This window comes from Barbus barbus (genome assembly GCF_936440315.1).
Source record: "Barbus barbus genome assembly, chromosome: 44".
Taxonomy (NCBI): Eukaryota; Metazoa; Chordata; class Actinopteri; order Cypriniformes; family Cyprinidae; genus Barbus; species Barbus barbus.
Window position 1 is genome coordinate 22,855,001 of NC_136722.1, and position 14,474 is coordinate 22,869,474.

At 34.5% G+C, this 14,474-nt stretch overlaps 1 protein-coding gene and 1 pseudogene across 2 annotated transcripts; one reads left to right on the forward strand and one right to left on the reverse strand.

The window, feature by feature from the left end:
* Nucleotides 1-6,262: 6,262 nt before the first annotated feature.
* On the forward strand, nt 6,263-11,282 carry LOC306863349 (receptor activity-modifying protein 2-like). The gene is made up of 6 exons (XM_079406626.1): nt 6,263-6,457; nt 6,664-6,699; nt 7,876-7,938; nt 8,023-8,049; nt 8,144-8,294; nt 9,575-11,282. The coding sequence occupies exons 1-6, from the start codon at nt 6,403-6,405 to the stop codon at nt 9,816-9,818; spliced, it is 576 nt and encodes a 191-aa protein (XP_079262752.1). The 5' UTR covers nt 6,263-6,402; the 3' UTR covers nt 9,819-11,282.
* A 161-nt stretch (nt 11,283-11,443) lies between these two features.
* Nucleotides 11,444-13,051, reverse strand: LOC306863684 (UDP-glucuronosyltransferase 2A2-like; annotated as a pseudogene). Its single transcript has one exon. The product of its transcript is annotated as a UDP-glucuronosyltransferase 2A2-like (transcript).
* Between the last annotated feature and the right edge of the window lie 1,423 nt (nt 13,052-14,474).

Genomic DNA, 14,474 nt, shown 5'->3' on the forward strand with positions numbered 1-14,474 from the left:
TTCAACATTACACAAAAAACACCTAAAAACTACTTGCATATTCATATATGGACACTTTGATTTCAATGCAATTCTTAATGAAACACTTGTACATTTATGTATTACGTTTGTGTTTTTATGCATGTTTTTAAATGCAAAATTATTCTTTTCATATTTGCTGTATTTTGCAATTCTTATATATTGCTTTATGTGATTTTATGTGAAGTTGTGTGTGTGCTTGCAATTAAGCCGGTAGCAGTATTGGTGAAATTAAATGCTTATGAGCTGGTATTTCGTGCAACACTTAAATTTTGTCTTGGTACGACATGCTTTATTGAGTGTCACAGGAAGTATGCTCACTTGGTGCAACTGGACAATTTCCGATCTGAACGATTATGCAGAGACAGTTGTTGACATATGAAGACTAGCTCAGAGTGAGAAATCCAGTGCTACAGTGACCCAAATTTTTATTTATTTATTTATTTTTGTTTTTTTGGGGGGGGGGGGGGGCAGCCATTTTTATTAATATATATATTATTATTTTTCAAAATGCTTGACATTTCTAGTGAAACATGTTTCTAGATCGTGTCAATTATGCTAAAAATTAACTTTATGATGTTGTTTTCGATTAACTTACTATTTGAGGAACACATATAATGCATCTTAATGGAGCTTTTGTATCATGATGTTTGTATTATTTATCACTTAGTGTGAATTTTTTTTTTTTTTTTTTTACAATTTAAATCAAGAAGCATAGCAGGTTGGATTAATGAACATAAAAAAAACACAAAAAAAACATGATTTTGTGGTTCAGTCCCATTTACCCTCCTCCCATAAATACTTAAAGGGATAGTTCACCCCAAAAAAGGACAATTCTGTCATCATTTGCTCACCCTCATGTTGTTTTAAACCTGTATGAGTTTCTTTTTCCTGCAGAACATTTTTTTCACACTATGGAAGTCAATGGTTACCATCAACTGTTTGGTTACCAACATTCTTCAGAATATCTTTTATTTTCAACAGAAGAGGAATCTTTTCTATCTGTTTTTGGGTGAACTGTCCCTTTAACATAGTTGATAATTTTCCAGTTGTGTGTACACTTTTGTTGCTGATTTTATTCAATTTTTTCATGTTTAGTAAGTTGATGTCAGGTTGGAATTGCTGCTTAGATGAACTGTCATGCTTCTCGTACCAAGTGTTGATGACTGAATGTGGCTTTAAAAGACATTTTAAGAGTGATTTATTTCATATGTTAATGTAATCAACGTATAATACATATAATTTCAATTGAGTTCAATTCACTTTAATGGCACATACTGGAAACAAGCATACAAGGAGTGAAAATGCATAGATAAGTCATTGCAATACAATACAAATTCAGTAATCTCAACATACTGTACGCACTAATACATTACAGTAAAAAAATAAGAATCAGTTTGAGATGACGGGCACATGCAAAACCATGCAACTGAAGAAAACTTTCTGAAAAAGCTCATCATAGATCAATGATAGTATCGTTGTTCACTCGAGACATTTATTTAGCAAATGAATTCAACTCTAAAAACACATGCAAACATTTGCCTTTGAGGTTTTACAAAAAACTCATTTTTGACAGTTTCAGACATCTTACAGGTCACAAAATACGCAAATAAGCAAAATTCCCGCAGCATGCTCACATTTGACTGGTGGTGGGTGTTAATTTCACACCCTGCTGTAGAAAGATGCCATGTTTTCAGATCAGCACTTTTTCTCATGCTGTGTTTTGTTTTGTTTGTTCATTTTATGCTTTTGCTTTTCAATTATTTTTCTATTTTAACTTGTATCTGCCCAAGAGTATTTCCTCACATACGGGCTGAACGCATGCAGACATGCACAGATAGGACTGTTTTCTCAGAGTAATGGGTGCCATTACAGTTTTTCTCGATTGCTTAAACCCATTTCTTGAAACTATATGCATCGTATTCTCAAAACAGTAAACACGAATCCATAACTTCTAACTCAATTCCCCAAACTTCCTATATTCGGGTCAAAATGAAGCTCTCCACTCAAAACAACTCAAACTTGCTGAAAAACCAAACTTTGCTCTCAGACATGACACACAAACAGTCAAAAACACACACACTACAACACAGTTTTACACACTGATGAGATCAATTAAAAACAATGCTATAAAAACCGGTTATAAGTGTGGTGCTTCCCAAATGTTTATTCCTCAATTTACAGTTTTTCTCAATTGCTTTGGCACATTTTCCGAAACAGTCTTAACATTCTCTAAACTGTGAGTGCAAATGTCACAACTGTTTTTGGAACAACAAATTTGCATTTACCGTAATGACTATACGATGAACTAATGACTAGATGTTTTGAGCGGTAAGACTATTGCACAGAGAACTATATAATACATTTTGAGCAACATGATATTAGCAACTGATAATGTAGGAAACAGCAGACAAATCAGTCGCATGAATGTACCAAAGCAATCATAACTTGTTCCAAATAATGATAAACTGCTTTTATGATGTGCACAAGTGACTAGATGATGTGGATGTTGAACAAGTAGTTTTGACATTTTCAGTTCTCATCTGAGAAATGCACCAAAGCAACTGAGAAACACTGTAAGCTGACTTTGGCACTTTATCCATCGAAGGTTCTGATTGGTGCGTGATACATTTGGACTCCTAGTGTGTCCGCTTGGGTAATTGTGTGCTAATTGAGCTCAAACCGTGCAGACTTGAGTGAACAATATTGAATGCTAGTGCTTTCTAAATGATCACATGGTGTAAGCACTGAGAAATGAAGGGATTTGTGTGAAGAGTTTTGCAGTAACAGTTCATCAAATCTGACTCGTGTGTTAAAGCAGGGGATAGTGTTTATGGTTCAGCAAAATGGGTGTGCTTTTTGAAATTTTAGTTCAAAAGCCTGGTTATAGTGTTTTAGCAATCGAGAAAAACTGTAAGATAACTGCTCAAAATAAAGATATTGATCAGTAGGGCAGATTTTTGGGTAGTATGTGACAGGATGTGACAGATGTTTGGTAGTGGCAGCACTGCCAAACCAGCTATAGCCCATTTCCTGTGAGTTATTTGCAGAAACGAGTTTTTTTATTTGACACTGTGCCTGGAGTGTTGTTAGCTTCATGTCAGAAATCGCTGTTAACAGCAGTGATAGAATCTCCACAGCTGTCCATCTTAACAAGTGACTGAGAAATAATCAAAACAATATGTATATAGATATATTTTTAAATGTATCAAACTAGTTGAATAAAATTATAAAACAATTAAATTAACAGATTGAGTATGCTTTACAAGAAAATTATATTTTAGTCTTTCTACTTAAAAATCGCATGTTTAATACTTGCCAATTCTTTGTGATGATTTTCTGAGTGAAAATTGTTTCTACACCGATTTTATTTTTTGAAGTAGGAAAATATAGATTATTAGAGTAAGTTTTACAAGAAAATATTATTTGTCTTTCTACTTAAAAAATGTCACGTTTAATTCATTGTCATTTTTTTTGTAATTATTTGTGAAATTCACTAGCACTATTTCTGAGTGAAAATATTTAGAAAATAGTTTTTCAGTGATGCTTCTGTTTTGCAAAAAATAAATAAAAATACAAATGTTTTTCATTACAAATTCTATTATCAACATTACAATAGATGAGTAAAATTTTAATAGCTAAAATGTCCATGAATTCCTTTGGTTTCTATTTTATAGCTTATTTTTGTATATGTTTTATTTATGGTTTTAAACCCAACAGTAATTTTTTTTTATGTAATGACAGTTTTTAGACTTAAAACCGATCAGAAGTCACGCTAATTGATTTAAAGTAGTCTTTATTCTGAAATATTCTTTAAATAGATTAATTACAAGAGTACTTTCAGTTATTTGGTTTTATATGAACAAAAAGTAGGCTATAAATTAAATCTGTTCTGTTGATTTTTTGACAGTAAATAACCTTTTAGACAAAGTATGTCAGGTCTGGTTGCATGTCTACCTCTGGTATGTTCTCCGCAGCATGCAGCCTCACGCAAATCAGCCGCAAGTTGTATGTTTAAATATTGACATCTGGGTTTGGAGATCCCCTTATGGCACATATTTGAGCGGATGCAGAAAAAACTATGCATTAACACTAAAATGTTTTGCTGCTGAGTTGGCGATGAAAATTCTGAAATATTCTTGCGTTTCTTCAATTTTTAGTTTCTTGCATTACACGTATAAACTGAGCTGTCCTCTATACTGCTTAAAGCATAAAAGCTGTAATTGTTCAGCAGAAACGTTCATATTTTGCAGTGATCGTGCAATTCAGCATGCCAAAAAATTCCTTTATCCTGCTGTTTGTGCTGGTGACATAATGGAGTTATAGAATAATATATCAATATGAGGCATAGTTTTACAGAAGTGATTATGGCAAAGCTTTCTTTTGCAATCATATTGCATTTCTTCATTAGAAATCTGTCTATAAAAGAAGACCTGAAAATGAACGTAGCCAACAAATGAATAAGAATATATATTCCGCATTCATAGTCTTTCGTCTTCTGCAACATTTTGATGCACTCCATGTGCATTTCATTATGAGAGTTAGACATCTTTAGCTGTTCACATGTGCAAAAACATGCAGTGTGCATTATTTGAAATTGAGTTTCTGTGAAGTTTTTTGTTTTGCGTAATTCACTTTGTGAAGTTTATTCAATCATCTTGATGATAATGTCGAATTACCCTGATCTTTGTAAACATTCATCTCACTATAATGTTGATTGCACTAAGACAGAAAGCTTTATTTATCTCAGAATACTGTGTGGATTACACATCACATAATTGCGAACAGGGTTGAACATGAGAGAGCAACTGTAAAATAACAAAAAAAAACAATTGTCTGCAAGAGACTAAACTGGCGCTGGTCATGGAAATCTTGCAAGCACTCTGTATAAAGATAGAATCTATGAAAGGTGTCAATCTGGAAGGAAAGTATTATTAAAGAAAGCGGCAAAACTCTACAGTTTGAGTCACACCTGCAAACCACAAGAAGCCGCTTAGAATTAAATTGTGGTAAAATGACATTTTAGTGAAATAAATGATTTACGACTCAAAGTGGACATAAAGAGATTTTTCTTAAATATAAAGGTTCTTTTTTGGAATTATTGGTTCCATTAAGAACCTTGAACATCAAGAAGATTCTTTGAGAAAACAAAAATGATTCTTCTTTGGCATCACTCCAAAAACCCTTTTAAACCTTAATTTTAAAGAGTTAAATGAAGACGTATTTTACAGTCAAATGATTGACTTATGATTTGCAGAAAGTAAAATAGGAACGGTAAATAATAAATGTTTGTTTGTTGTCATTTCTCTTAATACAGTCGGAGCGGAAACAAAATATGTCTCCAAAACCACGGTACAGAATTTAAAACACAGGTTAGCCAATATGTGGGCAATTCTAGATCAGAAATAGAGCGCGTTTACCACGTCAACAGTTTTACAAATGTAGCCAATCTCACTACAATCATACAGAATGCATGTGCTCGCAAAATCATGCACGCTCCTGTTGTGTTGGGGACATCATACTTGCTTGAAAATGGTTAAACTATTTATTTATTCTTAAAATTTTGTGACCTTTTTTTCTTTCAGGATGTGCATGCAACGTTTCAACACAAAGATGTGTTTTGGAGGCTGTATAAAAATTGTTACAACCCTTATTGATTTTCATGCAATTTGCCAAAAAACTTTGAAAAACACTAAAGAGTCAGAAAAAAAAAAACAGAAAAACTTTATTATAGCTTGTCAAAGACTAAAATATGAAATACATGGAAACTTATGAAATTCAAGACTCGAAATTGCAGACTCGTCTTCTGAATCATTCACAGTTTCTTTGAGTTTCACAGCCAAAAAATCTGTGAAATGTTTTTTTGGCTGTTAGTTTTTTTGTTTTTGTTTTTTGAATCTCAATTGGACTATTGTTAATGAAATGTATGTTAATGAAAACATATCTGATACTTACTAGATGTTTGGCAGTTAGCAGTAGGAGTCATGTAATCCTGTAATTAAGTTGTATAATTCCCAGTGTCCACTGAGAAAACTCCCTTTGCAGACACTTATCAGGGCAGGAAATCAATAGCTCTGGCTCCAATATGCAAACACAAAGCTGCACTCCTATTTCCACTAACTGGATCTCCAAAGAAATGTCTCATCCCAAACTATCCGCGAACTCCCAGTGGATAGGAATGGGTGGGGTGTTTTCTTTAGCCACACATACACACACACACGCACACACACACACACACACACACACAGACAGACAGTCTCCCTGTGTTCCTCCCCTCTTTTGTTTCTCCCCTTAAATGCTCCAGCCACAGCTAACCCACGTCCATTTATTCATCAAACAGCTCCCTCACTCCATATAGTCCACATTCATAATTTGTCTTGCACAATGTTTTATCTCTCTGGATTACTTTTGCTTTTGCTGGATCCTTCTATGATCTGTGGTAGGAGATCTTTAGTTTAAGATCTAAGATAAAGCTCGAGTGTAGCCGCATGAACATCATCAATGCCATTATTATAGTTTATGGATATTATCTAGGAGACGTGAAATCACATTACAAGCTTCCAACTTGTTTACAATAGAATAGATTTATTATAAGAAGTTGTAGTTTTAATGGATGATCATTCAAAAGTTTGTTTCTATTCTCAGGTCAAACAACGCAAGATAACAGAACAGCATTTGAAGGTAAGGGACAAACTAAAATCATCTCTCAAACAAAAACACAACAACAACAAAAACTCTTTAAAATCATAGTTATTTCTCCAAGACATCAGCAGAGAAAAAAAACTGAGATTTGCCAAAATCACCTGCTTCTCACATATTCTTGTGAGAAAACTATAGCAATCTCAAAGGAAGCCTGTTTTCACCACAAAATTTATCTGTATTATCTCATAATTCTGAGTTTACATCTCATAATTTGCTAAATGTCTGAACTGCGAGGAAAAAGTCTGAATTATGAGATATTAAAGGGATAGTTCACACAAAAATGTATGTTGGTAATGGTAACCAAACAATTGCTGGCAGCCAATGACTTCCATGGTATTGTAAGTATGTAAGTCAATGGCTACCAGCAACTTTCGTTACCAACATTCTTCAAAATATCTTCTTTTGTGTTCACCAGAAGAAATGAATTCATGTAGGTTTATAACAACATGAGGGTAAATGCTGACAGAATTTTCATTTTTGGTTGATCAGTCCCTTTAACTCAGAATTGTGAGGAAAAAAGTCAGAATTGTAAGATAAAATGTTGCAATTACCATTTTTTCTCAATCGCTATCTCAAATTTTGCTCAGATTTGCCAAGATACCAAAGTCTGCATTCAAACGCGAGATATTTCAATATGAACTCAGATATTTCTCAACTGCAATGTCCATGTTCATTTAATAACTGTATACTCTTGCTGCATGTCAGCATTGTCTCATTTGTGTCTTTTGTAGTTAAGAAAGTTTGGGATGAGTCAAAAATTATACTTCAATGAAGTCTCATGAGTTATGAAAGAGTAACCTCTGAGCAATAACATTTTCTGGGTATTTATATGATTGTAACATGAATGAAAGAAAATTGGCATTCATAAGATATACATTTTACTCTCTAGACACATTAAAAATCATCTCAAACCATTTTAATGTTAATACACTTAAGTTTATATCAAAATTCTTTCATTCACAAAGGTGGAGGTTTATACAGTTAAAGAGCGACACTGCTGTGTTTTTAATGTAATATTTATTTATTTTTCTATTTTAAAAGAAAATGCCTATGACAGATTTTCATCAAGTGTCCATTCACCCTATATTGAATTGCATTGATAACATGAATGCTAAAACGTCATGTACTCATTTCATAATGGTGTTTTTTCTCCAGATGAGAGTATCGGAGTCAAAAATAAAAGTGTACAGCAAGAACTGGACAAATTTTTCAGCACAGGTACATAATGTCTGCATTATTTATGCTTGCATCATCTCATCGCACGCACTGCTGACTTTCATAATGACATTTTCACTCTTTCAGAGAGACCCAACGTCACGCAGGACAGTGGTAAGAGATTTCTTTGACGCTGTATGTTTGAGCTATTAGACTTCACTAGATCACTTGTCAGTATCAATTATTAAACAAATCTCTTGCGGCTCAGAGAATTTTCAGAATCAAGATTTTCAAACACACTACGGACACTGTCATGAGGAGACCTTGAAGTATTTTGGTGGAGATTGCTGGGAGATTTTCAATCACAGCATGAGTGAACTGGGAAAGGAGAACTGGTGTAATATGGAGATGGTGATAAGGTAAGCCAGAGCTGCTTCTTCACATATGACTTTACTTAAAAGGAGGGTCCCACATTATATTTGGTGGCCTTAACTACTATGTACTTACATTGAAATTAATAATTTGATACATTGCACTTATTGTGCACATGCATGTTTTTACATTCTACTTATATTTTAAAAAAGACCTGCTTGTAATTACGTCTGTAATTAATTTCTGTAATTACATTTATAATTATACTGTTGACCCATACCTTAACTCATGCTTAAACCTATCCATACCACCAAACCTGTCCCTAACCTTACCCGTATCCAACCTCAATAGCAGCAAAAGTGTTTTGCATTAAAATATTAACACAAGTACATTGTACTTATTTTTTGATGTAAGTACATAGTAGTTAAGGCCACCTAATGTAAAGTGGGACCCAAAAGGAGAAGTATCATGTTGTACTTGTCTATGTTAATCACATGTTGGGCCCAAACAATGCTCTGTTTATATGTCTTGTGGTTGAATTTTTAATACATAAATGCTTGCATGAAAAAAAATTCATACGCATTTTTGCATGTGCATCACACTCTAAAACTAACAGTTTCTTTATCTTTTCATATGCACAAAGTTCTACTGAGACATATGTTTCTTACCTACATGCACAAAGAAAGGAAATGGTCATAGAACAATTGAAGGATGTGTGGGAAAGAAGTGAGAAGTGATTGCTGGCTACTTAAGGGACCTCCTGGTCCATTAAACAATGAGAGACATTTCCGTTTTCTACATAAGAAATTGTGTTGTTGTGAACCAGAGTGATTAGGGGTTTTTTGCTACTGTTGTCTGTCACACAACTCACTTTAGGATGGTATCATTATGAAAGAGTAGCACTACCTGTATTTCAAAAGAGGTCAGTAGATTTTTAATGTTTTTTAAAGAAGTCTCTTATATGCTCTCCAAATCTGCATTTATTTAATCAGAAATGCAGTAAATACATCAATATTGTGACATATTACAGGAATTTAAAACTGTTTTTATAGCTGCTGAATGCAGTCTCCGGTGTCCTTCAGAAAGCATTCTATGATAATTTGCTGCTCATTTAAACATTCCTTTTTGTGGAAACTGTGATACATTTTACATCAGAATTCTATAATGAATAGAAAGTTTAAAAGAACAGCATTTATTTGAAATTGACGTTTTTTTGTTACTGTCACTTTTGATCAGTTTTACACATTCATTCAACTCCTTCATAGTGTATGTAAACCTTTTGTCACACAGCTCACTTTGTTTCTTTCTCTCTCTCTCCTATGTCCAGACACTACCACGTCTTATCTGAGTGTATGGAGCTTGTATCCAGGGTGTCAGGGTGCTTCTACCCTAATCATGTGGTGGAGCAGCTGTTCGTGAGGATACACCAGCAGTACTTCAGTCCTTGTAACAATGAAGAGGATTTACTCGACGCCCCGGCTGGAGTCGTGCTCGTATCCACACTCCTGCCTATCCTCCTCATACCCTTCATAGTGTACATCGTGGTCTGGAAGAGTAGTTTAAGGGACTGACCGCTTTTGCATCATCCTGGATGAGTTAAAGTGATAGTTCAGTTCAAAAATTAAAATCCTGTCATCACTTACTTACACTCATGTTTGAAACCTGTGTGAATTTCATTCTTCTAAAGAAGATATTTAGAAGTTGTTGTTTGGATGTTCTTCAAAAAAAATTCTAAAGGTTATTTGTGTTTTGCAGAAAAGACGATTGAAATGAAATGAGGGTGAGTAAATGATGACCCAGTTTTTAGTTTTGAGTGAACGGTTGCTTTAAAGTTAACTTTGAATGTATAAAGTTCATGTGGTTCACAATTATGTAATTACTGTAAACAAAGCACACACAGTGGGTGTGTGATGTTTTCGACACACTTATGATTAAGAATAAAAGAGTCTGATAAAATGTGCGATTTGTGATCATGATATGAATATACTGTGACTTTGGATTATTAATTCTGAAATACTGAATGTCCTACATATCCTGCTAGACTTTATTCAGTTGTTATATGTCAGTTTACAGCTATTTATCTAAGTTTGAAAATGCTCAGCAACTTGATGTAAATATCAAAAACATTAAACAAATTTTGAAGGCTTATTTTTAATGCATTATAAGGATATTCGTAATGCATTATAATGCATGCATAATGCCTTATAAAAAACATTCTAATCTGTTACATCATCTCATGAATCATAACTGCTGTTATAATAATACCTAACAATTTGTGGTTATGCCTTTTAAGAGCGCAGTGTTTTATAACACACAATGAACACATTATATCCATGTTCCAATGCATTATGGTTCCCATAGTTATAATGAAAGTCTTAAATTTTGACATTGTTTAAAATAATTTAACCTTAGGTTTAATGTCTTATAACCACTTCATAATATCTTATGATTTTCTAAAAGGAGATTAAGCCTTTTTATTTTATGAAAAGCAATCAACTGCTAAACAATTATTATTTATCATTATAAAGCATTTTAATTGTTTACTAGAATACTTAATTTGCCACTTTATTTTAAGCAGTAACAAAACACTCATAAAAAGTAGTAGATTTTAAACAACATCTAAATATTACACACATAGGAATTATAATCCATTATAAACTAATAAACATGGTGTTCATACATAATCATACTCTTAAAGGTTATAAGCACAAATAGACAGTATTGTAACTGCTGTTACGATTATTATTCATCATTATTAGCATATTAATTTAGTGAGCAATTATGCATGGATTATAATAAGACAAGGCATTAAAAGCATGTTTTTTCATGCAATGGTCAGTTTTACAATTGTGTGCTCTTTGGCTTTTCATAAATTGCTGTTTTAAATAGTGGAAAGAAAATGTCCAAAATACACAAGGCTTTATCCAGTGTTCAGATTTCTTTAATTAGTGCATATTTTATTACAAAATGCCTCCTTTGCATATTTAAACAACATTTCAGAAAACTTGTAATAAAAAAAATAAAAAAAACTTTTTCCAATTCTTAATGTTAATGTTCTTAATTCTTATGATGATATCTATTAGTTAATTTCTTACCCTGTTCATCTGGGGCACCTTGCCTTAAGAATGCACCAATAATACAGTATAAATACAGGCTTCATAGTGTTACTAAATCTTGTTTATTGGTCATAAGTACGTCACTCACATTTTGATTTCTGTCTCCTGCACAGTCTGAAACACAAATAGCGTATTATAAGGACCACAGCTCCTCCTACTGTCAACACCACTGCTAGCAAAAATGCCATCACGTCTAAAGAGTGATACGAGTACCAAGGCATCTTATAAGAGTCTGTACGTAAATGAGCAGCACTCTTATGCCGCATGACGTACTCTATCCAAAAGAGGGCGCTGTCTTGGGGTTGCATAGGCTGGTCTTTGTGTAGCCTAGACAGACAGACGTTGCATGTTGTCCCTGTACGATGGCTGATGTAAAACCTCCTTCACTGCTGCCGAAAAGCTCTGGCTGTCCAGTTTGGTGACGTCAAGAACCTTAGCGGCCCCTCGTACCTTGAGACGCAACATATTGTTAAATTGGTCAAAAAGCAAGGGAATCCCAACCACTGGAACGCCATGGTAGATAGACTCAAAAATGCCATTCGCTCCACCGTGAGCAACAAATGCATGAGTTTTAGGTTGACCGAGCAGGTCGTTCTGCAGAAGCAACTTAACCAGAAGAGTGTTGTTGCCCAGATTATGAGGACGCTCTCCTAAATGCCTCCAGATGACTCACTGAGGCAGCTAAGCAAATCCGGCTGCAATTTCAGACATGATTTCACTAGGAAGACCTTTCACGAGTGTCCCAAGAGACACCACAACCACCCCATGTTCTCCTGAACCTTGAACAAATTCCTCCAGGTCTGGCGGTAAGGGCTTGGAGGGTTTGCACTGGAAGCCTCCGATGTAGACGACGTTTGGCATGGTTGGACGTGGTAACTCGAAGATGAAATCCGTTCTCATGAGCCAAATATCCGCACCTTGCAGCAAGTGGTAGAAATCGGTTTCGGGTCCAAAATAGCATGCAACTAGTTTGTCATACTCTGGTCTCACAATAAAATGGTCTATGCACGTGCTTAGCACATAATGGAAGATGTTCTTGAGCCTGTCTCCAAATGACATGCGGTTCGGCAAGCGGCTTAACGCTGCTGGGACGTAAGAAACCGGAGAAGGCGCGACAACAAAGTGCCCTTCTCCACTAGTGATCCATCTAACGTTGTAAACCATTGGTAATTTGAGTTTATGAGCCACCAGCACTCCTGGAGGCAGACCTGGATCAATAAGAACCAAGTCTGAATGTCCCTCATAGAGCTGTTTCATCAACACAGGGTTTTCGAAATTTCCACAACCAGCTGACTTGCTTGCCAATGCATGCCATAGAGAGTCTTCAACATCTGCCAATGGAACTGCACGAATGCAATCGGTGATCCTCCATGTTTTTGTATCTCGAGCATTTTGCTCAGGAACGAGATGAAGAAATCTTGTTTCTCTATGTTTATTGGCTCTGGTAGGGTCACTGTTATGGCTTTGTAGTGCGGTGAATGCTCCTTGACGTACCAGATGCTGGTGGTTCACACCACGGTGACCTCGTGACCACTGGAGTGAAGGATCTCCATCAGTATATTCATGTTGACCCAGTGGCTGCCGTCCACAGGAAAAACAAGGACCTTGCCGGCCAGAGCAGAGGGAAAGTCGATGAAGAGAAGTATGGATAGCATTAGAAGACAGCGTGAAGATTGTAGGACAGTCATTGCTCCCTAGTGCACAGAAAAACACTTACGTTTACTAGACAGACTTAATGCATTAAATGATGAAACGTAATTCCTTGAACAAGGTGTTTGTTTGATCGAACACATTCCTGTAATGCCTGAAAATACTTCATGCTTGAGTGCATGCATGGACTCACAGTGTTTCTGAAAGCCTGAACAGGCGATGTTATTAAAAACAGATGTGTCTTGTTAACTGTTGAGCTTTTGGAGAAAGATTGCATGTTGTATAAACTAGTTTTCGTTTTGTATGCAACATTCAAATTAAAAAAAGACTCAATGGAAAAGCAAGATTAGAAATTCTGACAGTATTTTCTGCATTTAAACATAATTCAACAAAAACTGTAGATAGTGATAAAGTTAATTACTGAACTGAATAAACTGTGTGGTTTTCTTGCAAAGAAAAGAGGAAAATAAACCAATGTTTTCTCCAGGACTTAAAACAAAGAAAATGCACATTATTGATACAAATACCACTAAACATATATCCATGTGTATAAACATATAAAGAGAGAGGCAGAGAAATCAAAGTGAATTATTAATTCCATTGCATTTTCTCTCTTTCTCTTTACTGGCACAGTTTAAGAATGATGGCAATATTATTATTTATTATTAATATTATTTAGTTTCGTTGATTAAGCATTAGTACAGGATCTAACAAGCGTGCAAGAAGACAAAAACAAAAGTAATTAATAATATAAATAATTTCAATTGTTTGTACTTTGATTTCTTGTCATTGGTATTATCAGTGGCAAAAAAAAAAAAAAAGTGGAAAAATATTTCCAAGGTCAAAGTTCAGAGTAAGACACTGTTCAGATGAGCACATGATTTTCCCATTATGTTGAAAAAGTTATTAATTTATCCATTGCTAAAGGAAAATCATGCTGCCTTTCATGGATAACAATGACACAATCATAAATTGTGACCATAATCTTTCATAATCTTTTTTTTTTTTTTTAGAATGACAAAAAACGTAAATGTAGCATTTATCATATTAGTGTTTAATATTAATAATAATAATTGTATTTTATTGTTTCTATATGTATTACCAGTTAGTGCTGACAAGTCTAAAACGACAGATGTTGTGTTATTTTAATCTGAGCAATGTCTTACATATTTATCTCAAGTTACTCAGCTACCTTTAGTAATAACAGCATAATGCCACAAGATGGAGACATTTACACGTTTATGATTTCATGTTCAGTCATTGATAGGCCTATAATAGTGGAGTCTAACACAGCTCAACATACTGGTCTGATTTGATTAATTTATGATTTGGGCCATTTCATAATGAATGAAAGGTTAATTTCTGGGTCAGAAGAGGTCAGTGCTGTCACAAAGATGTAACATCTGAACGTTTGCCCTCTTGATCCACAATCAGTAGCTATATCAAGACAATAAATGTCAC

Coding starts and splice junctions, on each gene's coding strand:
- LOC306863349 (XM_079406626.1), top strand. CDS start 6,403: ATGTTTTATCTCTCTGGATTACTTTTGCTTTTGCTGGATCCTTCTATG. Junction 6,700..7,875: donor TAACAGAACAGCATTTGAAG/GTAAGGGACAAA, acceptor TTTTTTCTCCAG/ATGAGAGTATCGGAGTCAAA. Junction 7,939..8,022: donor GGACAAATTTTTCAGCACAG/GTACATAATGTC, acceptor TCACTCTTTCAG/AGAGACCCAACGTCACGCAG.